Below are 24855 nucleotides of genomic sequence, written 5' to 3'. Positions count from 1 at the left end.
TTAAAGCAGAAATTATAATTATTGGAAAAAAAAAAAGAAAACAAAAAATTGGGTAAATTTCCAGCCAAACCGAAATTTTTAGATTGGTTCGGCTTGAATGTTTCGGTTCACATACTGAAATGGAATCTTTTCGGGTTTAAAAGAAAAAAATCCTCAAAAAACAAAAATAGTAGAAGCAAAACGAAATTAAGATATGAAACTTTTATTTTCAGTAACAATATTATTATAGCATCGAATTTCTCCATTTTAAATTGTATTGCTTAGATAAATGATGCTCATAACCTATGTTATTGTACTGATAATTCTATAGGTGAGCAGCGCTATTCAATCACAAATATTGATCATCGATCGCTGAGTTGCAACATATTCTACGCTAAAACCTTCTAATACAAAAGATAGATCATGCCGTATTTTCAAATATTGCAATTAAATTACTTGATTCATTTCCACACATTATTGAAATAAAATATAACCATTACAATCTTCTATTCCATGTCTAAATTTTATTTCAGGTTCCAAATTAAACACATACATTATTTAAATATATTTGTTTACATTTCTGTGGAAAACAAAATAAAAACTCGAGATTTGTTTACGTGTTTCTATGGAAGAACTTAACAATTTCAGTACCATAACTAGTAGAAGCAATATCTCCGGATCAATTCTTGAGCAAAGAATCCACGGCCTTTGCAATGCACAAGACATCTATCCTATGCTACTGCCCGTTCCTGCAAAAATCAAGCAAAACACGTCAGGCACTTCTACCAACTAACCGGAAAATAGCATTTCATCATTTGAAATCTATCATTTCAAATACATCAATCCAAGTTTTGTGCAATGAAAGTTAGCTTTGCACGTACCTAGACTGAAGTGTATTATTCTTTCTTTGATCTTGCCCATTCCCTTTATGCATGGCCGAAAATTCTTTTTCCATGACTGCTACTTCTCTACGCATTTTCTTGGCCTCAACTTCCATTGCTTTGTTTAATGTTTCAACCTTTTTTGCTAGTATCTGAGACATTTCCATTCCAAAAGTCGACATTAATAATGGATGAAGGGAACAAAAGTGGGAGGATTAACTACAAACCACGAACGAGAAATGCATCATCAAACCTCTATGGAGTCGTCTCTATCTTTCAGGCTCTGATCTTTCTCATGGCATGCTTTCCGCAGCGTTATAACCTCCTTCTGCAACATATCGTATAATGTTCCCGAAACATAATCTTCATTTTTTGTTTTTGGGTTCTTCATCAAAGTCCCACCATCAGCATTTCCAAGGACAGTCATTACTCCATTATTTTCGCTCTCGTCTCTCACATTTATATCTGAATGCATATTGCCATTGATTGATAATCTGCAATCACCATCGAAAGAAGTAGACAAATTCTTTGCCTGCTTCAAGAGCGTGCTTGCATCACTTATCTTTGATGATCTGTAAAAGTTATCATTTCTAGATAAAGATCCAACCATGGATGATCTGGAGAGGTTCTCTGGTCCTCCAAGTGAGAGCCGTTGTGTTCTTGAATTGCTCATACTTTGTCTGGGTGAGGAAGCATAGACAGTACCTTTGGGATATGATTTAAGCCTTTCCTCTAATACTTTGAGGCGTAACTGTTATTTATCCTATGAAGATAAGAGAATCAAGATCAGTATATATCTGAAACGACGTAGCCAGTAAAATGAGAGTAATTCATTTTGTTACCTTTAACTTTGCTTCTGCCTTGGCAGCACGCTCTGATATTGCGAGCTTATCTCTCAGCCGTTGCATTTCTCCCTGGATAAAAAAACACAAAAAGCAAAGAACAGCTCTAGCATCGGCAGAGTTGCAGAGATCATTCCGTATGATCAAAGGAATATTCTCAAACAAAATATTTAGTAGACCTGGTAAAATTTTCTTTCTTCCAGCCACTGCTTTACAGGCATTACTTTGTCATTGGCATCTTTCCAATCATTTGCAACCACAACAGCAACACGCTCTGCCGAAACCTTTGCACGTGCAAGTTCACGGTCTAGAACTCTTTTTTCTTCCTGCTCAACATTAGCGATTAGAAATGCCTCGAGAAATTCACATTACACCAAACAGCACAAGATATACAATGGAATATTTGTGCAGAGAAACTAAAACCATAGTTTCGGTTATTTACATTTATCTCTTCGACCTTTCTCTGGTAATCACGTACAGCATTTGCTGCAGCACCGCCAGCCAAAACAGCTTCCTCAAGCTCACAAATAGATTGTGTTAGCTTTTCAACCTCCACAACCTTCTGCCTATGCATTTTTTCCAATATTCTGTTCTCCGCCTAATTTTAAATCCACAATTTCATTAGATATCTTTATTACCAATTTACTCACATGAAACATGCACCAATTTATCTAAATTTGCCAAACCTTACACATTCCAATCAGTTTTATCAACTCTAAATTTTTGTTCTGAAAATCATCAACCAAAGATGCTTTTGCTAGGGCCATTTGAACTGAATGTTCTGCTTCCAGGAGAGCATTCTCTTTAGATTTAGTAAGCCTGTCAAGTGCTCTACTGTCATCCTGTAGTTTCGTAACCTAAAGACAAGGTACATCCATGTCACCCGAAAACATGAGAACTTTTTTGAAACCTTAGTTAAAAAAATATAGTGGAGAAAACATTTCTCATTATTTACGGGGTTCAGTCATTAAGGACAATGTTGTTGACATAGATAAAATGCCCAGAGAGCGCTAAATATCCATTTATCTCAAAATACAGTCATATTGAGAATTAAATCATCAGCCCTTTTATACACATTAAAATATCTAGAGATAACAATTGTAGAATATCTTTTTTATGAAGCACAATCTTAGTATAATCAAATTTTATCTTATAATGTATTTTTTAGCTTAATGATACCAATGTGTTGAAGTTGACAAGTACCTCCAATCGTGCCAACTTCAACTCGGCCTCCAAAGGTGCAATGATTGCCTTGAAGGGAGGCATCTCACCATCTTTATGTGCGGCATGCACTCTTCGAAGCGTGCCTTCTGCAGCAAATTGTGCAGCGAGAGCTGATTTTTTCTCCTCATTGATTTTCTTGATTTGTAGGTTCTGAAATTCATGAGTAACAATGTAATGTCACTTGTTGTTTTTGGAGTTTATACATAAATAACTCTCGTATGTCTTCTTTCACTCAAAGAAACTAGAATATTTTAAACAACCAGAAATGCACCTTCGTTTCGAGCAGAGCTTCAGTAGCTTTTAACTTAACATCTACTTCTCGAAGCTTGTCTGTAAGCTAAATGAGACATAAAAATGCCTTAAGTATCCTAACAAGTAGTCATAAATGCAAAAAGTACCGTGGCATAAGAAGATATTTCATCATTGCATGAATTCAAAATGAGACAATCTGATGATCTGCAAAATCCTCCCTTGGCAAGAAGCAAAAAAAAAAAAACAAATATGGCTTTTATGGTAATACATGTACCTCTACAACTGCCTTCTCTTTAAGACGCTCAGAGTGCTTTAAAGCCATGATTTCCGCATTTGCATCTCCTAGTTCTCTTTCTCTCTCTACAATTTGTGCAACATTATTTTTGGTTACAGTTTCGATGAGTAACAAGGACCGTCCAGGACTTTCATGTCAAAAGTAAGCAATCTCATTAACTAAAATCATGCCATGCATTCATAATGACGTTTACCACAACTTAACAAGCTTTAGCCAAGAATCATCTGGATTTCATAGTCCAAGTTGTATTGAAAAACTTGAATACATTTCAGAATGCACAGTATATATAAACCATGTATATAATTCTATTTCCCAGACTGATTCAAGCATTTAAATTGCAATACATCAATAAGATAAGGTAAGAATTTTCTTAAGAATTGGTGATATACTCTCTGCGTCTACGAATTTCCCAAAATCTGAATGAGCGTGAAGCCTTAGTTTTTGTTATAAAAACCAAGACAAGGCAGAAAAGGAAAGCAAACGAACACTTAACATCATTCATTTATAGAAAAGAGTTTATTGTGGCAATTTATTTACTTCTAAATATATCAATAATGCCAAAATTCACATTTTCAGATTCAATAAATACAAGAACACTTACAAAGTCGAACAACACAGTATCTTTAAAATAAAAACATTATGCGCAAAATCGAATGGGGCGTAATTAGCTTTACTTTCAATCATCAGCAGTACCACATGCATGCTGTCCAAAATTTTCTTTTTATCCTTTTTCTCTCTTGTTTTATTTTTGTCCCACAAGAAAATTTTGGCATCTAAGGCCAATATAGCACTAAACCAGCTGCATGATTGGAGACTGATCACAGAAATTCTATTTCTTCTCTTTAATTCCAAGAGAAAGAAAACTCCAATTGCACATCCCCACAACGCATCAGCGCGATTTTAAACTCGCCAAATGATGCAGTATTCAATGATCTTCTTATAAAATTGCCGAGTATTTAGCATAAAAGGCCCTCAAAAGTACATTCATTTTGATTCTTGAACCGAATTCAATACAACATACTATTGGTTTCTAAGATCACATCCCCTTTAGGTCTTTTATGGAGTCATACTTATAAACCCCATGGCTGCGCATTTTCGTGGAAGAGAAGTCATCCGTAACGCTCTAGAGACTCATCTTTCTTATTTAAAGGTATATTTCATTCCATTTTCATGAAAACTTAAGTTTACAACAAAGTTTACTTCAAATCAACATTCTTCCAGATCAAGAAAAGATAAAATATTGATCTTTTTACAGTCTTTTGTGCCAGTAAGACATAATTTTCAAAACTCACCAACAAAACAGCTTTCCCTGTCGACAGAGATGCTTGAAAAAAAAAATCAATGCTGAGAAAACATAATCGCAATTTGCATGGATTCAGAATACATGTTTAGTAGAGCCTACTTAATTAGAGCACTAAGTAAATAAAATGAAATAATCGTCATTTGGCAACACGCGAATTGAGACGGATGGAAATTGAATTCATTTTCATAACTGAAACGTTGTGGTCCATCTAGGGATGGCAATTTTCCCCGCGGTTTCGGGGCTCCGCGGGGAAAATCCGAAATGGGACGGGTTCGGGGATATGTTAATGGGTTTGGTTTCGGGTTCGGGGATTTTTAAAAATCCCTTAAATATATTGGGACGGGTTAGGGAATCATATCCCCATACCGAACCCTCCCAAACCCGCCCCGATAACATATATATATACATATACAGTTATATATATTTATAAATACAGTAATATATATATTATATAAAAGAAATATATACAGTAATATATATATAAATTATATACAGTAATATATAAATATATAAATACGGTAATATATATATCAGTTTTGATATCCTGCACACCTACCGTGCACACCTTTGTGAGCACCGATGAGGTGTCACTCGCCCATTGGATGCCCAATTTTTCTATATTTCATCACATCAAATGAGTGAATGACACATCATCGGTGCTCACAAAAATGTGCACGGTAGATGTGCAGGATATCAAACGGGTTCAGGGACGGGGATTCCCCGATTAAGTAGATCCGGAGATAGGTACGGGGATGGGAGCGAGGATATAATTAGGGGCAAACCCGCTCCCGTCCCGCCCCGTCCCATTGCCATCCCTAGGTCCATCGTGATGATTAATAATGGATTGCCTTCGTTACAATATCATCAATCAATATATTACAAAAATATATTACAGAAACAAAAGGAAATGCATTTACTCCCCAAAACTGAAAAATAATCAACAAACAAACAACAATAATCCTAATCTGTGGAGAAATCAACCGTTTTGAAAGAAACAAAATGCCAAAACCCATGCACGGAATGATCACAAACCTCGAACTTCGTTTCCGAGACGAGCGAGCTCGATTCGCACTGGATCGGAGCCATGCAACACGTTGACGATTCCAACCACCTCCGACCCAGCTCTATACACAGCCGCCGATTTTATTTTCTTACCCTGAAACGAACTCAACGATGTCATCCTTCGGGGCCGCTCGGTCCCACCACCACTAGTACAATTCTGATAACTTCCCATTTGATACAAACGCCGTCAAACCGAAAAACCAGAAGCAAAAACTAATAAAAACTCCCTAACTTCCTGAAGAACGTTACGCTGTAATTGTTTCGAAGGAGAATCCTTACATTGAATATATGTCAACTACGAGAATCGTAAATGTATCACTGTATCAGCATGTATACGTACAGATAGAGAAGAGAGACTCGGTGAATAGTGCGTTAATGGAGTTTATATTGAGGGAATACGAAGGGTTTTGGTTTAAAATAAATAATAATATTATTTTTAAAATATATTTATTACTTAAAATTATTTAACCTTATTTTACTAATGGTAACTTATTTAATATTAAAATATTACTATAGAATAACGTACAAATGAAATCCTTTGTGAATAAAATAGATTTTATTTAAAATTTTCTTTCGGAGAATACTAAAAAATTATAAGCAAAAATTTGTGTGAGACGGTCTCATGAGTCGTATTTTGTGCGTCGGATATCTTATTTGGGTCATCCATAAAAAAATATTACTTTTTATGTTAAGAGAAGAAACCCACTTTTGCAGAGAGGGTAGAAATCTGAAGCAAAGGATATGTACTATTGTATTTATTGTATGTGACCACCTACTGATCGATCAAGTGATCCATAATTCTTTCGAAAATATGGGGACATTAATCATGGATGGTTTAAAGAGATCGATTTTCTTTAACTAAGGTGTTGTGACATTTTGACTCGACAGAATTTTAATATTCAAATAAGACAAGAAAAATTCACAAGGCCAAGTAATATGACAGAAACTAACTACTAAATTAATAATATGACAAAAAGTCAAGTGTACCCGAGGAGAAAAAGGGAAATAAATAAATATCTTATTCCTTGATTATTATTATTTTTGTATGTACAAAATAAAGTAAATTATGAAGCTTTATTCATAGTTATAAGATGTTAAATTCATCTAAAATCCTAATATAATTAAAATTATTATGAAATCTAAATGAATGAGAAGGAGATATCTTTCGGTGTACATTTCAAGCAACTTTCTCTATTAAGAAATCATAACAATATATGTCTATTTGATGAGGAATTTGACTCGTTAAACTTTCATATTTGGTCTGTATTTACTGGGCAGATGTGCTATGCTTACGAAAATGTATATTCAACATAAAGGTAAACCAAAATCACAAAGAAAACAAATAAATATGATCAAAATCAGAAGTTTAACTAATTAAAAGCACTGAAAACCGATATATATATATATATATATACACATATATATATATATATAGAGTTTTGATATGATATACACTCAATCGACAAACTTATATGAGCACAAATGAAGTGACTTCACATATTGGATGTACAATTTTGACTGTTTCATTACATGCTTTTTTGATGATCACACAAGTATATACAGTGAATTTGCATCGTATCAATACTATATATACACACACTTCCATATGAATAAATTCACAAGGCCAGGTAACAAATTAAAATAAAGACAAGACAGCGCTATCTAACGACCAATACCATCATAATAATATTTGACAATTAAGACAAGAGAATCAGTCTCCAAACAATGGCAACAAATGTCCGATCGAGCTAGCTAGCTTTATTCTCATCAATACAAACGACAAATTGAATACAAATGCACCCCACCAACACCCCTTCTTGTCTTAGTTTGTTGTTCCAAATGGCATGGTTCATATATATTCTAAACAACCTTCAACACATGCATGACCAATCTGGATACTAGCTAAGTACATTATGAAACTTCGATTACCCGCAGTTCATAAAAATGCTGCAGAACGAAGGATTTAACGTCGCGTCCATGATTTATAGTATAAAAATATGCACATATAATGTATTTGATAATTTGTGAATCTTGTGTAAAGAATGGATGTTTTATGGATGTGTGAGTATATATAATGTAGTAAGTTAATCTTTTGGATTTGTGTTTATAAATCTTAACACATTAGTCTAACAAATTCTATCATACGTGTAGGTTTGTGTTTGAATGGAAGAAGAATATGATTTCAAAAAGAATCAAATTTTTGTTCATTTTTAACATTTGAGTTGGAGTAGGTCTCTCGTGAGACAGTCTCACGAATCTTTATCTCTGAGACGGGTCAACTTTACTGATATTCAAAATAAAAAGTAATACTCTTAGTATAAAAAGTAATATTTTTTCATGAATGACTCAAATAAGAGATCCGCCTCACAAAATAAAATTCGTGAAACCGTCTCACACAAGTTTTTGACTTTGAGTCGAAGTAATTGTTTGGTTATATTCCTTGGCGGGTAAGCCCAAAAAGGTCGTTTGCTTGGCCTGTTTTATCAAAGGGGATTTTTCATGAGTCCCATGGCCCAACGTCGTACCAACCATGGCCTTCTTACGTTTCTTTTTATATACATATATAGAGTTGGCCATGGTCTTTATAAAACATTAGTTACTTTGCACACGTTGTATGTGTGTATAATTTTTTTTATAGTTATCGAGTGATTAAAGTGAAATTTGACAAATTATTAAGGGATTAAAGTGCTATTTGAATTGCTGAAATACAAAAAAAAAAAAACAAAAGTGTTTGTTGAAATTAAAAATAAAAATAAAACAAAAATATAATAATAATATAACATAAGGGCAAAATTGAAATATCAAAAAACAGACTAAGACATTTTTGTGTCTCTATTATAGAGATTTTTAATAATAGTATTAGATAAGGTCCATAAAGTAATAAATTCATTACAAAATTACTATTATATAATCCAAGTGTTATAATTAATTTATTGGTTCAAATAATATTAATCCGAGTCATAAAATTCATTATTACTCAACATGAACCGCCATAACGTCAATACATCTATTTTTCCTATATTATTATAATGAGGAATAATATATATATTTATATATATAAATATTTATATAAAATAAAATTAAAATAACTATGATGTCTTAAGCTTTTATAAATAATTTTCCAAAAACGTTCTCCGTCCCCTTAAAATAAAAAAGCTTTATTATTATTTTCTAATATCTATATTTGTGTAGCCGTTTAAATATAATTTTTTTTAATCTCAACAATATATAGTACATTGATAAAAAAAAAAAAAAAAAAGGTTGTAATTAGAAAGCCCGTGAAGCTATTTACGTGCATTGAATTGAGAGAACAGATATTTGAGAAACAAAACATTTAATTTTTGAAAAACAATGATAATATGGGTTGTACTGAAAAAATAGCATTTGTGGTCGATTGTATGGCCGGTCAGGTGGCCTGCAGGTTCATGAATTTTCCCCACTAGTTATGAAAACGTACGCAAGTGGCCACAACCTGCATTAAAACACCACTTGCATGTTCACTTTCTAGGACCGAGTATTACTCATTTTAGTAAAAAAAAAAAAATTATAATCGGTATAATGATATATGTAATTCTAATTTTTTAAACATCATATTAGCTCAAATATCATTTTTCGATCACTTGACCAACAAGGACAATTATTGCACATCAACAATCTCCTTCTCAATAATTGTACTCATTCCAATCAATGAAATCGAACTCATTATCTTGTCTATCATATACACACACACACATATATATTGATGCTTACGGAGAATTTAGGGCCCGATCCCAGCGAGTGTCACTAGTCCAGACGCAGGTTTCGAAATTACCCTGAGCCTGAAATCACTAATAAGACCGTTAGAAGGGGGGCCAGGAGGGTGTCCTGGCGGAGCCCCTCCGACGCTCAAGTCAAAGACTGAGAATATATGGGGGGAGCAGCTAAGGGCGCTGCTGATAATAATATAATGAATGAATCAACTGAACATTCAAACATGATATTTATAGGAGAATACATGGGTCCTTGATGGGCATGTCTTTCATTTGGACAAGGATAGACCATGGTAGTGATATATATATATATATATATATATAGAGAGAGAGAGAGAGAGAGAGAGAGAGAGAGAGAGAGAGAGAGAGCCGCATGACCGACTTCATAAGGCGATAGAAGTATTCCAACTCACAAATGACTGACTAAATAAATCAAAATTAACGGGAATTGTGAATGTCCCCCATGCATTTGCAAATTGCAACCAACTAATTAATTATTTAGTTGAAGTATAAAATTTATTTTGCAAAAGATTAGTACATAAGGGCTCCGGTATTGTTTGAAGTGGCATGTGGTCCAATTTCAACAATAAGTCAATTAAAAATTAAACGGGATGGGTGTGGTAGCTAAGATTAATCCTGAGCATGCAAGAGAATTAAGTTGCATAGAGCATGGGGTAGAAAATAGAGAAAAAGAGATAATAATAGCTAGGTTTAATAGAGTCAAAGTTGAAGGATTTACATTTCCGGTGTAGATATAAATATTTATTCACATATTAATATTAACAAGAGATGAATTACCGTATTTATGTTTCGAAGAAGATATGACATGCAATGACCGTGTGCTATGTTCCATCGTTTTTGTAAGTATAGTATGAACGATAATAATATAAATATATTATTGTTATATTATAATTATAAAATAAAAATTATTTTATTATTATAATTTTGTTAAATTTAAATTATTATATATATTATTATTAGTCGTAATAATTGTAATAATAATTACAATTATATATTTAACCTATTAATTACTATTAGTTATTATTTGTTTGTTTTAATTTTTTGAAATTTAATTTCCATGATATGTTCTACTATAATAGATTTGAAATATGGTTAAATTAATTTTAAAAAAATCTAAATAATGTAATACATCTTCTCCAAAAATATTGATGCTCCGCGACAAAAATTACCATAATACTATATTATTTCCGCTTTCTAATATTATATTTTCGCAGTGTGATGGGCCAAAGCGCAGATCCCAACTCGGTCTCTCTGAATTGCTTCACGCGCAAATTAGCGCGTCCCAACACTGTGCCGACAAGTTATTTCGAGATGTAGCCGTAGTGAATCTAATTTGGTGCAACCTTCAATGAGTGACGTACAGCTGGCGAACATTGCGTACAACGGCGGCAGCGAATCCAAGCCTCTAGACTGTAGTAATATTTTTTTTTCCAAATATTGCCGTACGGATCACGCGGGGATCAAGCCATGTCATTTCCAATTTATTTGGTTAGCATCTCTTGATTTCTCACAGTTTCTACTATGAATAAGTTACCACTGATGACCAAATGCATAAAAGTGATCGCAATTTGTCATAAATCTTTAATTCCTAAAATGAATGCTAATCTTTTTTTAAAAAAAAATAAAAAAGACAATTATTTTATATGTATTTCAAATCCTCGTAATTATCATTGTTATATTTATATAAATTAACAAAAAAAAATAAATTTATTTAAACAATCAAATAAATTTAAATGCATGCCCTTCAAATCGCATTTCGACTCTTGTTACATGATTAAAGAATGCAATTTGAATAAATTACAAACACACATTTACCATTTTGGTAAATACAAGTCATCTCTATTTCAGTCTGACTTTCATGAAAGTGACCCGTTCGATCAGCAGAATTTTGAGAATATAATAAACGATTTATTAATAAGCATAATCTGATGTTAAATATTTATGTAATTAGTATGCCCTTTTCCCCATTTTATATGATAATAAAATTCTACTAAATTCAAAACATTTTATACAAATATGTTAAGTTTCACCGGAAAGAAAAATATAATGAAAAAATATTTTTATTTCATCTGAAAGAAAAGTATAATGGAACCGTTTCGGTACAATTATAAAATGTAAATATAGATTCAACTGAATCAATATACATGGAATTTCGAAACGTGAACGAAAAAATAAGAATTTCCACTGCATAATTATCTATGTACAAGAAAAATTAATATTCATCAAAATTAAGTAACAAATATTATTTTTGAATTATTATGATAAAAACAGCAAAAAGAGGAAAGCCATTCAAGATTCCAGTCAAACCTATATATAACATGGAAAGTTTTAACTAGATATTAATAATAGGATCATGATAGGAAATAATTAAGTATATGTCTTCTGTGAGACGGTTTTTATTCGTTAGACGAGTCAATCATTTTCATATTTATAATAAAAGGTAATATTTTTTCATGAGTAACCCAGATAGAATATTTGTCTCGCAAAAATGACTTGTACGTAAAACCGTCTCACATGAATTTTTGTTATTAATTAATTAGTACATATGAAGTGCCGCAATCATATATTCAATAGTTTATATCTCAATCTATGAGTAATATCAACGATGAAAGTAGTAATGATTCAAAATATGGATCATTATATAAACGAATATGATAGCTTGACCTCAACCGTCTCCGACCCACTAACCATATACTTACACTATGTACTTACACTATGTATATATATATATATATACACACACACACGCGTGTGTGTGTGTGCGCATGTTGAAAAGTCGAAGAAAAATCAGAAGCAGCTGACCAAAAGTTTTTGTTTGTTGCGAAGTCAGAAGATTATATAAACCTTGCATCTGAAGAGATTAATTAAAAATACCAACAAAATAATTTGTTTTAGAAATTAAATATTTAATAAAATTCTGCGGACTATATATATACATTTTCATATAATTTATATTTAGATTAAATTAAATTAAAGATACATAGACGTACTAATATCTACCGGCTTATCTTGTTGAGCAGTGGAGCTTTCACTTTCTCCTTTCATTTATTGTTCATTGGTTTCCAATCTTAAAGAGTATATCAGTTTCCTTTTTATATCAAGAGAAAGCAAGGAACTCCACTTTTTTTCATTAGATTTTCTTGATTTCACCATTTTCGATTTCCTTTTTTTCCCCAAAAAAGAAAAAAATCTCATATTTTCCTGTGGTAGGACTGGAAATCCGTTTGAGATTTAAGCCCGAAAGTTAAAGGATGGACAAAGATGTCACCGTGAATCCGAAAAAGGGAAACAAGCAACCCAAAATCAGGAAAAAGCAGCCACTTAAAGTTGTGTACATAACAAACCCTATCAAGTTCAAAACCAGCGCTTCAGAATTCAGGTCCCTAGTTCAAGAGCTCACCGGGCAAGACTCCAATCTACCCGAATCCTCCACTAAGTTTTCCGCGGAGGAGTGTGCTGTCGGCTACGGCGGCGTCCAACCGGGGAATGCTGAGGCTGCGAAAATGGCACTGGAGGCGGACAGAAATACTGTTCATGCACTCGAAGACGCGAGGGAAATAGGTCAACACAATGTCACAATTCACGGTGATGTATCACAAGGATCTGATCCAGCGTCATTCTGGTCGTTCGGCGGCGGTGTGCCACAAGGGCCGGATCTATCTTCATTCGGGTCATTTGGTTATAATGAAATTTATTCTCCACATATGGTTGAGGAATTACAAGGGCTAGTGGATTCAAGCTCGAGTCAAGAAGCGTCACATTTTGATCTTTTCAAGAGGCTAGAATCCATGTAAAACTAGGTATGCTTGATTTGGTACGTAAACTTTGTGATTTATGATGATTTGTTATTTATTTGTAGATTTTATCTAGATTTCTTGATTTTAATTCATTTGGGAAAAATTTCAGAACTTGTTGTACCAGCTTAATTAATAAAAACCCTTGAAGATTAATTAATTAATCAGAGTTTGCTTATAAAATTAATGTCATAAGCTTGTAGCTAAAGCGAGAAGATTAACTAATTATTCAATGCAAATTAAATATGGAGATGTCTATAATTTCAAAATCAAATGGATAAAGATATTTTTCCCCTTAATAACTTCTAAAAAATTATTTCAAAGGAGAAGATGCAGGCTCCAGTTTTCTGTGTATTATTTTCAAATAATTAATTGAAATTTTATCAATGTATACGCACACCACACATTCCTAACATATGTTTGATTAATCAAGAGGAATATATATATAGACACTCGCTAACACACACTATCCTATTATTATATTTTGTAACTTCTGGTTGATCTTGCAGCTTTACTAGGTATTATTTTCCATCTGTTACTAGAACTTCTTTTACTTTTCTTATTGTATATGTTCATTAAATCATTATGTAGCACGGTTTTGCTTTGGTGCGCAGATATTATTGTTCATGCAACTAGGCTGATATTGACTGCCAATTGTGAATAAACATTGTATTGCTAGAGTACAATTGCAACATAATGTGAAACACAAATAACAATAATATTTCTTTAATATATAATATAGTACATCATTTCCCACGAATTTTTTTTTTACTTCTTGTTGGAAAAATATATATATATATATATGAAACACTCGTACTTTGAAAAAATTTGATGTTATATGTATACCTCTTGGTTAAAATGGGATAATCTCTAGTATTGATAACTAGTGATAGCTCCAGCTTTTAAAAGATTTAAGGTACGCTGATATTATTTCGATTAATTTGATGATTAAGTAATGGTAGAGTAAATGGTTTCTTGGCTAAGATTGTTATTTCTAGCTAGGTACCATTTAGTTAAAATTAAAGGTTACTTCATGATCCAAGTTGATTACATTGTGTATAATTTCATGTATTGAGGACATGTTGCCGATGACTTGATCTTGGATATTTTACACATGTAGATGTAATGGATGTAAATGAGATCTAATTGTTTGTTTTCTTGTACTTTTGTGTCTGTCAAGGATTAATTACGTATGTTTTTATATCTAGACTTCTGATGTCTTTTGAGTCGTGTCCTGATAGAAAGAGTATCCTATGAATAAATCCAAATGAAAAATAGCTTACCTTATTATTTTCAAGTACTGTTCCCAGTCCAAAGTATCTAATATTTCCCAGTTTTCATGAAATTGGATTCATCTAGAGGCGGTAGTGAATTTAAAATATTGACAGTGGAATCCATGTTCATTGTTTTGCTTGCGATAGAGTTGCGGTTACTCTATATTTTTGATAAAAAATTTGAGAGTAGAAGCATTGCAGAAGATATTATATGCAAATTAATTTATAGAGGTTTGAAGACGTGAGCTTAGCTTTCTACTCCTCTCTTCTTTTGATCCACTGGATGATTTTCAGTAACAATTCACTATCTTATAACAATATGCTAATACCTTGAGAATTTATGTGCTTTGAAAACTTTCGGAGATAGTTATTTTAATTTTCTTCAATATTTTGATAGTCTTGTGATCTAATGATAAAATTTATGATTTCGGATCGATCTTGATCTGGCTCTTTACCGGATTTGAAGCTTGATGCAAGCTTTGACCTTATCTAGTGTGCTCTAATATTTTTTGTATGAACCCCGGGATCAGGTCCACGCAAGAATGACTATACAAAAATGGTTAATTTAAATTTTTATATAAACCCATGGGTAAAACCCCTTATAAATCACTTTTTATTTCCATTTTTAACTAAGTGGGATAGGGCAGTACAGTTCTTGAAAATGATATTATTTAACTACTGTTGTAACAGTCGGCACTTCCTCATTAAACGCTTATTGTAACACATGATTTCCTGAAATTTAAATGTTTAATTATCAACTTTTAACTTTTAAGGATCGTAATAACAGTTCTCTAAAGCGGAAGATTTTTATTTTATCATTCCGAGTCATTTTCCGGTTCTTCGAATTATCGATGGTTATGATAAGCTTTCGGTTGATTTGTCTTGCAATAGACATCGACGTGGTTGTGATAGATTTCTCGAACTCTAATTTATGTTAATCGAGAAGTTTTCGAGTTCGTCTTGATTCTAAAACAAAACCTGCACAATATGTTTTTCTAGTAACTTATCAGCAATGAAATAAACGTAATTGGAGAGTTTTATTTTTGTTAGCTAAAAAGCCATTTAATTTATTCTATCTAACTTGTTATTATTCACGTTAGTTTCTATATGTTCTCATCTTGCATACAATCTTAAATATTACCATCAGTCTCGCACACAAGTTATCTGTGATATTATATTTGAATATTTCATATCGATTTATTATTTATCTTTGTTTTGTTAAAATGTTTGACTCAAATTCTAAAAAAAATAATGTTATATAACATTATCTTCTTTACATATCATGATTTATTATCTTTATATTGTGCATAATTCATTATTTCATCACGAGCCTAAATGGATTGGTTGTGCGTTGATAATAAACTTTTCCATACAATTATGACAAAAACTTGTGTGAAACGGTCTCACGGGTCGTATTTTGTGAGACAGATATCTTATTTGGGTCATCCATGAAAAAATATTATTTTTTATTGTGTATATCGGTAGGGTTGAACCGTCTCACAGATAAATATTCGTGAGACCGTCTCACAAGAGACCTACTCTACCATTATATATATTTCTCATTTACATTAATTATCTTGGTATTTTAAAAGGATAAATAGTTGAAATTAAAGTCCCTGCAGGTTAAATGCACCTTGGTAGATTTTTGACGGGGCTAGTTGATTGGCTTATTCTGTGGGCAGTGTACTCGGAGATGCATACATCTGCTCTAGCTAATACACTTGTTCCATACCTACCCCTCTCTCTCTCTCTCTCTCTCTCTCTATATTTATATATATATAATAGTGTGTTTTTTTACGACATTGGGAGGTAGATGTAATTATCTCTTATAAAAATAATAAACAAATAAATAAATAAAATTGTTTATAATAAATATACATTATGAAAAAATGTTTGTACCTTGATATATTTGCTTAAAGTGTGACGAATTGATCAATGAACACCACCTTAGTTAGCAGTCCGCCGCCATAGAATTTTATATTAAAATATCAAATTTATTGAAAATTTCTCAAGCGTTTCTCATAATTACCTAAGACGATTTATTTCCTAACAAAACAGATTGTAATAAAGGGCATAGTTTTCTTCTATTTCTATTCTGGTTTATAAGTTCTGAATTTTATTACATATTTTTTTTTTCATTTTTTTTTCCACTTTCGCAGTTAGTTATTTATTTTACTCAATCAAGATATATCATACATGATAACATCACTATATCATACTTACATATTCAAAGGTCAAAACTCATTACAATTAAGGATAATATTATTAAGAAAGAATAATTAGAAAAAAAGGATTTTATAACGAAAAATTATTTTTTATTTTAATTTATGTTAACCTGTGTAGCACAAAAAATCCTCGTTGAATTGTGGACAATGGCAAATTTTGAACTTCGTTCTGGCAAAAATCAAATACTTTGTTCCAGAAGTATAAATTTGACCAAAGGGGTGTCATCAAACACATGAAACAATTGATATTTAATGCATCCTGCTAAAATCTTTAATGAAATACAAGGACCAAACTCACGGTGTACAATAATTAAAAAGTTGCAAAATTCTCGAGGCCGAAGGATGATTTCTCGTGGATAATTAAAGTGTTAGCGACACCAACCATCGGTGTACCACTTTGTAAAACCTTTTTCAAGAGGATATCGCATCCAGGTGTGTCGACAGTTTTGAATCGCTTCATGAATAGTCAGCCAATGGCTTCCTCGATGGCTTTTCTCGGGCCACGACGCCAGCTCCTCCTTCACATGCAAAGCATACGTTGCACCCTTGCATGAAATATCTGGACTACACTCCTCTTGGATTGTTTTGCTGTTGACAGCATATAATCCTAGAAAATGCTAAACAAAAGAAATACAGAAATTAAAAGAATGAATTTAAGGTATTCCTTAATTAGGACCAAACGCCTGCCCTAAACCAAAAGCTAAAGTTGGAAGAATCAGTGCAGCTCAATATTGTAGACCATATAGCAACCTAAATGCCATGTTTGATCAGTGGGCTACTTTGAATTCACACATAATATATAGTTCTTTCGTTCAAGGTCTTTCATAGCTGGGAGGGGTAGGCTTTACATTTTCATTTGAATTATAAGATCCAATCTCTAAAGAGTAAGATAAGTAAGGTATCTTTTTATCTTGGCCTCCCTTGTTGCTGCCTCCTGGGCTCTTACGTCAGCCTCCCACCCACCATCCCTACATGGCAACAATTCAAGGAGGAAAACATTATTGATATTTCCTCTTATCTGTTTATCTTGGAATTATGTGGAACTACCATATATGCCAAAATTGCAAAGGCAATTGTTCTGACCGCAGAATCCCTCGCACCAGTACTTACCCAACAGCCGAATGAGAACAGAGAATAGTTTTTCTGCCCACATTCTTGAAAAAAAAAGAACCAAGAAGAGAAATGACATTATATTCAACCAGAAAAATCAAAATAGCACAATCACAGTCCTTGCAATTTTTCCATAAAATAAATGACAAAGGAAAACTCCTCTCTTCTAGCCCCTTCCCTAAGCTAACACTCACTCTAACAATATTTTTCCTAACCTCCTCTACATCCCTAACACCACCTTATATCCTCCCCCCCATGCGCACATCACTAACTCTTCTCTCCCCCACTTTGGGCCTTTGATATTCTTGCGTAAACATTGCAAATTGGGATTCTTTCTCGGGTCACTCCAATACCCGGACTCTCCTACGTTGCTGCTCTTTCTCTAACAATATATCTATCCATTCATGTATGAATAAGTATCCACGGCTACATTGGGTCCCGAATGTTCCTAAGCTCAGGTCCACCGAGTTTCCTATGTCATTTCTTAAACTTTTGCCTTAGACACTGGAAAATACTCAGTCAACTCACTCTTTTCCTTCACCATATAAGCACATGACAATGGAGAGGGCCAGCATTTTAACAGAAAGCAGTTCAAGAAAATGCTACACGAGTAAAACAACCAAGATACAGATCTACACAACCAAATCGATTTGCACGTAATGCCAATAACAAATCATAAAATCCATGTCTAAATGTCAAACTGCTTGGAGTTTGCTAGAATCCATGAACATAGTTCCATTTTACAATCTCTTCCATATTGCTCATAAAATATCCAGAAATCCTGTGACCGAATTTAGATCATGTATGATTTGTTTATGCATATAATGGGTGTGTAAGCAAAATTATAAACAGAATCACTCATTTATATAACTAATACATACTTAAAAGGTATCATTTAAGAACTAATTTGGCATAAATCATAATAGCTTCTGCAAGATTTTTATTTCATTTACAAATATCTAGTGAATTGCAATGAACTGTGTTTCAATGGTACCTAATCTACATATCTTGGCCCATAGCTACTGAAACCCTATAGAGATCGCATATCCAACCAATTAAGGCATTCAAGGAAAACATGACACCCCATTGCAATACAAGTCTCAAGTAGCCATTCATTACCGAAACATCGATTTCCAATGAATTACGTTATGATCTATATGCCTTAAAAGATAATATATTTTTATGCTTTTCTTGTTGCTTTTTGACAATAAAAGCATAAAAATAAGTTCCTTGCTTAATTCTAAAGAAAATGGTTCAAATCCAACCCCCACCCTACACCCCAAATCCTTGTAACTTAAATAGATCCAAACACCATTCCAGAGCCTTTTCCAAGTTAATTTCGCTGAAATGAGGCAAAATCTCAAGATAGAAGGTACACTATTTCCCCCTTGTAATCTCTAATTAGCTCAGCAAGAACATGATTGAGTACGAGCACGAACACGACCATACTTGAACTCTAAACCCACGTACATATGAATGTATGCAACACACAACATGGATGCATTGTTCCACCCTTGACGCATGTGTGTGCATGTGCTAGCTCGAGCAAGTTCGGTAGGCGATAAATAAAAAAATGTTTAATAAATTACGCACGAAGTCGAAAAAAATATATTTGTAGGTTTGATATTTGTCAGTTTTGTCTGTATGACAGTCCAATTATGATTATTTGATTTGTAGGAAATGAGGATGCAAAAAATAAGGAAATCGGAGGTGTGATAGAACAATGCTACGACAAGTACTTTGTGAACACTGAGAATTGGAGCTCAGCTGATTTCTACCATGCGGTGTGCCAGACTGTCGAGTACTATTTCCAATTTTCTTTCATTTTTTAATTACTAATTAATAATACTGATTATTGATTCTAAAAATTTTGGCTAATAAATTCAATATTTAATAGATGAGATTAATTCTTTTTGCTAGAGAAATTAATAAAAAGATTGGCAGCACGCAATTTCGGGTGCCAAGGATTTCCACAATTGATCACGCATACAAAGTAAGGTTAATTTACGGTGTATATAAATTCTTTTAGTTGTGTAATATATTTATGCTGCGATGTAGAATTTAAAAAAAAAATACATTATTTACGATATAACTTTCATACATATAATTTTGGTTTGACCGAGTCAACTAACAAAAAAAATTGGAAATTCTAAAGCTTAATTGGATATACTTTAAATATTGTCGAAAAAAATAATAATAACTATGATTTGTTTCACTGATTTCATGTTGTATATTTTTCTTTTGAAGAAAACTTCTCTCTTATATGAAAAAAATGAAGTCGTATAAATATTTTAAATTCTTGATAGTATTTTATATTTCAAAATATACTTAAATTCGAGTTTTAAAAAAACTATAATTCCTAGGGTCTGAATTTGCATCAATCTATATTAGTACGATTTGTGATTATTTTCCTGAATTTATAATTACTGCAAATTCAGAAACATCACCAAGGCAAAGGAAAATTGCTGAAAAAGGAAGAATTTCAGAAAATTCTTGAAGAAGTGATTCTTGACACAGGGGTCACAAATATTGGTGCAAAAGATTTATTATTCTACATTTTCGGAGTCCCTGCCACCACCCTCTTCTTCAAGCAACGTTTGATTCCAAAGCTTATTCCTAATGAAGTTTTCATACCTTTTGTCACTTCTGCTACTGTTTTCCTCCTTGCAAAATTTAACAAGATATAATTATATATCATTCAATTACTTGATTATATATTAATTATTGTTATAATTAAGGATCCTGAGTAATTCAAACATATTTAATTCTAATTTGACCTTTTTTTAATATTGTTTGTGTTTATATATTTTTCTCCAAACATCTGAAAAACATGGAACAAAGGGGTGATGAGTAAGAGTACAGATCTAGATCACAGTTTTCCAATGTCTAATGCAGTATTTACTTTGACCTAATTAATTAATAAGAAAAAACTCTAATGTTAATAATTCATTGAATATTGTTTATTTGACACTTGTATATTCTACTGTGTGACTCACATCTCATTTTGAAATATTACGTGGTGTCTTACTATATTTTTTCCTATATTTTTGCTTAGATGAATTTTAATTTATGTAACATAGGTTTTATTCTCGTTATATGAATGATGCACAAGATCGTCAACATCAAATAAACATTGTTCATTTGGTTTAGGGAATTTTAGGGAAAGAAAAATCGAAGTTGCTAGAAGAAAAAAAATGACAAATCACAGAACTAACCTCCAAAACAAATTACTAGCTAGTCTTTTTTCCATTAATAATAACGTTTAATTAAGTCGAGAAAACTTTCTACATGTACATGTGCGTGTCAGCGTGTGTACAATATAGTAATTGACGCACACAAATTAATCATTTTGTCCTTTCTAATCTTGACTTTTTTGCACACAAAATAAATCCACAAATACCGGGATTAGTACAATAGTTAGTTCTGATCTTGATTTTTTTGCACACAAAAAACTGTCCATCGATGGATTCCATTGAACTAATCGTCTGAAGCTTAGTTACAGTTTAATCTAATTTCTTCTCCCTTGTCGTAAAATGCCCAAACCTTTTCCTTCAACATCAAGACATCCATGTCTTTTCCTTCAACATCAAGACATCCATGTTCTGACTTCCTTGTCCCTGCTAAATTCAAGCAAAACATGCATTAGGAAATCTTCCTTAAAAAAAATAATAAAGAAAAAGATCAATAATTGATTGATTGATTGATGTAATAAATAATAAGTTAGTTAATTTGCTTATCTGATAATTCATCAGCAGTTTTAATTGATATTTTTGAAAATCAGTAATATACTAATATGTATTATTAGACTCAAAAATTTCTGTGATGATGGATAACATAGTTCAAAATGATAAAGTTTACACTTGAGAATGTAATATTTATGGCTGGTATAAAAAGCAATGATATGAATATATGAGATTATACGATGAAAATGATATATTTATAAGATATACTGGTTAGAGTACCTGAATATGTGCATTATAGAAAACCCTCCCTCCAAAAGCCTGAAAACATGAAGTGCTTAGCACAAGAAAACCTTCTTTCTCCAAACACCATAAAGCATCAGAAATTGAACCCTTTTCAAATTTGGCCATCGAAAACTGGAGAACTATTTCTTGTTCGCTTATTCGTGTTGCGGATAATGTTGACGATGAACTTCGTATCGGTTTTCTTGATCTCTGCTTCCTGAAATCAATGGTTGAATCTTCTATAAATACCCTCTTACTTTTCTTTGATATGAGATGCTCTTTCTTTTGAATCAACGTCCCTATTTCTTTCTGAAGCTCAGGGATGTATTTCAGCACTCTTGAAATTGTAGCAGGAATACTCAGTTTTCTCTGTATATATTTAAAAATTCATAAATGGTCTAATTAAGACAAAAACTAACAAAAATATTTAGATTAAAACATGTAGTATAATAATATTCTTACAGACTGGTATTCCGGCGGAAGCAGCGCGCGGAGAGTGGAATACATGGTGTTCATCTTTTTCCGACGATCCCTTTCACTGGCATTATGATTCAACTTCTTGAAGATCTTAGTCGTGTCGCCCAATTTACGAAACTCCGAAACTCCAGTCATATGATCTTGTCCTGCCGGAGAACATTGAAGATCGATGGAGTCTGAATTTTGATCGGAAAACTTTTCCCCGGAAACGTAGTCATCATGGCCGATGAGATTCTCCAACGGCCACCCGAAACCTGAGAAATGAGCAGAAACGTCGACCATTCTTTGATGTGGTTTGATGACATATAACTCAGCAAGTGTATTTATATTGATAAACGTCCCCGGAAAGTATTTATTTGATAGTCTTAGGTTAGTTAATTTTGTATATGCAGCTGACATGGAACCAATATATTGTTTTAATATGTATACGTTTCGACCATAACAGATATATATTTTAATATGTGGTTCGAAAATTTTTTGTATGTTTTACATTGTAAAGATTTAGTTGTTATCGATTAATATATACTTTTCACTATAAAAAAAAAATTCTAATTAGCGACGGTTTTTTTCGTCGCTAATATTTACATTGCTAGCGACAATTTTTGAAAATAGTAGGTCTCTTGTAAAACGGTCTCACGAATCTTTATCTGTGAGACGGGTCAATCTTACCGATATTCACAATAAAAAGTAATACTTTTAGCATAAAAAGTAATATTTTTTCATGATGACCCAAATAAGATATCCGTCTCACAAAATACGACTCGTGAAACTGTCTCACTCAAGTTTTTGTCTTTTGATAGTGTCTCATCGCTAAAACCTTTTTTTTTTTTGGTAGTGTCTGATTTTTCTTAGTTGGGTTGAAATTTAAGCATATGCAAGTGCACGCCAAGATTATATATATATATATATATATATATGTTAATATTTGGTAAATTAATAATCTATATAATATATTATAGTAAATTTTTTGATAAATTAATAAGATAATAATTTTTTAAAAATAATGAAGCAATTCTTTAGTTTAGTAATCAAATTTTAGTCTTACACAAATTACAAATGACTCAATGCAGAGCGAGTTATATAATTATAGATAGTTCAGCACATAACGGTGAAACTTGACTGTGATATTATGTGAGGATTGAGACTTGAATTTAACTCAACCCAAAAACTAGCCCAAAGAAGTGGATTGTTCAAGTTAATATATGCAACTCTAAAAAAATTTATACAACATATGTGGACAACTAACAACTTTTTCTATTATTCTAGCCGGAAAATCATTGTATAAGTTTCAAAAATATTTTTTCCAAAAACAAAAAATGACATTACACTTCATGTGTGTCCGATCATTAGTATCACATTAAATAAATATGTTATTAATTAAAATATATGAATTTGTACGTAATTGATTATGTCATTTATTTTAAAACAATGATTCCAAACAAAGAGGAAGTGATTGTAATAACTATTTTTTAACCCACGAGAAGGACACACGAACGGCAATAGCTAATCGTGGTTTATTTAGATAGTAAACACGATTAATGCATGGTTCGCATAAGCCGTAGTTTGATTTGGCACACGCTTCCCGGGTAAAATGTTGTATGGCATGTGCCATGAAAACACTTGATTTCTACGATAAAAAAATATATAAAAAAAAGTGTCGTACAAATATATATATATATATTTTAGAAGTATCTATGTACAGTGTACTACATACTAATTTTGAGATCTTATCCAATGTTGTAGTTTATTTAATGAGAAATACCATAAAATAACTATCATATCAAACCATTGGCAAAAATTTATATGAGACGATCTCACGAGTCGTATTTTGTGAGACGTATCTCTTATTTGTGTCATCAATGAAAAAATATTACTTTTTATGTTAAGAGTATTATTTTGTATTGTGAATATCGGTAGGTTGACCCGTCTCACAGATAAAGATTCGTGAGACCGTCTCATAAAAGACCTACTCCAAATCATTTTACCAAAATTTTTGAAATTATTAAATTGTTACTTTATCCTTGCCTATATTTTAAAATAAAATATATATGATATGTCATATTTCATCTTTCAAGATTTTTAAAATTATTAAAATAATTTTTTTATTCTTATCTAATTATAAAAAAATATAGGATATATCACTTTAATATTAAAATCGATTAATCCTTGGAATCCAAGACATTCAAGAATTTATTTTTCTCTATTTTTACTATGATTGATTCTAGGGACACTACAAAAATAAATGTTTATGGTGACATTCATAAATGTCATCATATTCAATATTTAGTGACATTTAAGTTTTAGTGACACCTCCAACAAATGTCATCTATTCCAATGTCGTCTTAAACTTACTGATATTTTTTAATGTCATTATAAGATGTTAATGACAACTTCATACGTGT

General features: G+C 32.2%; 3 protein-coding genes and 1 pseudogene across 3 annotated transcripts; 2 read left to right on the top strand and 2 right to left on the bottom strand.

Moving 5' to 3' along the window:
* Positions 1–513: 513 nt before the first annotated feature.
* Positions 514–6174, bottom strand: LOC142545513 (microtubule-associated protein 70-1-like; annotated as a pseudogene).
* A 6438-nt stretch (positions 6175–12612) lies between these two features.
* Positions 12613–16352, top strand: LOC142545511 (uncharacterized). Its single transcript, XM_075652737.1, has 2 exons — positions 12613–13408; positions 16299–16352. Exon 1 carries the CDS (start codon positions 12860–12862, stop codon positions 13400–13402), a length of 543 nt encoding a protein of 180 aa, XP_075508852.1. The 5' UTR covers positions 12613–12859; the 3' UTR covers positions 13403–13408; positions 16299–16352.
* A 2916-nt stretch (positions 16353–19268) lies between these two features.
* On the top strand, positions 19269–20792 carry LOC142544572 (uncharacterized). The gene is made up of 4 exons (XM_075651610.1): positions 19269–19383; positions 19689–19812; positions 19932–20004; positions 20450–20792. Exons 1-4 carry the CDS (start codon positions 19359–19361, stop codon positions 20696–20698), a joined length of 471 nt encoding a protein of 156 aa, XP_075507725.1. The 5' UTR covers positions 19269–19358; the 3' UTR covers positions 20699–20792.
* Positions 20793–21543: 751 nt separating this feature from the next.
* Positions 21544–22782, bottom strand: LOC142544571 (transcription factor ORG2-like). The gene is made up of 3 exons (XM_075651609.1): positions 22439–22782; positions 21974–22345; positions 21544–21628 (listed from the first exon to the last, which is right to left on the bottom strand). Exons 1-3 carry the CDS (start codon positions 22733–22735, stop codon positions 21569–21571), a joined length of 729 nt encoding a protein of 242 aa, XP_075507724.1. The 5' UTR covers positions 22736–22782; the 3' UTR covers positions 21544–21568.
* Positions 22783–24855: the final 2073 nt, after the last annotated feature.

The sequence above is a fragment of the Primulina tabacum genome, chromosome 5 (genome assembly GCF_025594145.1).
Source record: "Primulina tabacum isolate GXHZ01 chromosome 5, ASM2559414v2, whole genome shotgun sequence".
Lineage (NCBI taxonomy): Eukaryota > Viridiplantae > Streptophyta > Magnoliopsida > Lamiales > Gesneriaceae > Primulina > Primulina tabacum.
The sequence above is the reverse complement of the archived record's forward strand: the minus strand, read 5'-3'. Positions and strand labels throughout refer to the sequence as shown.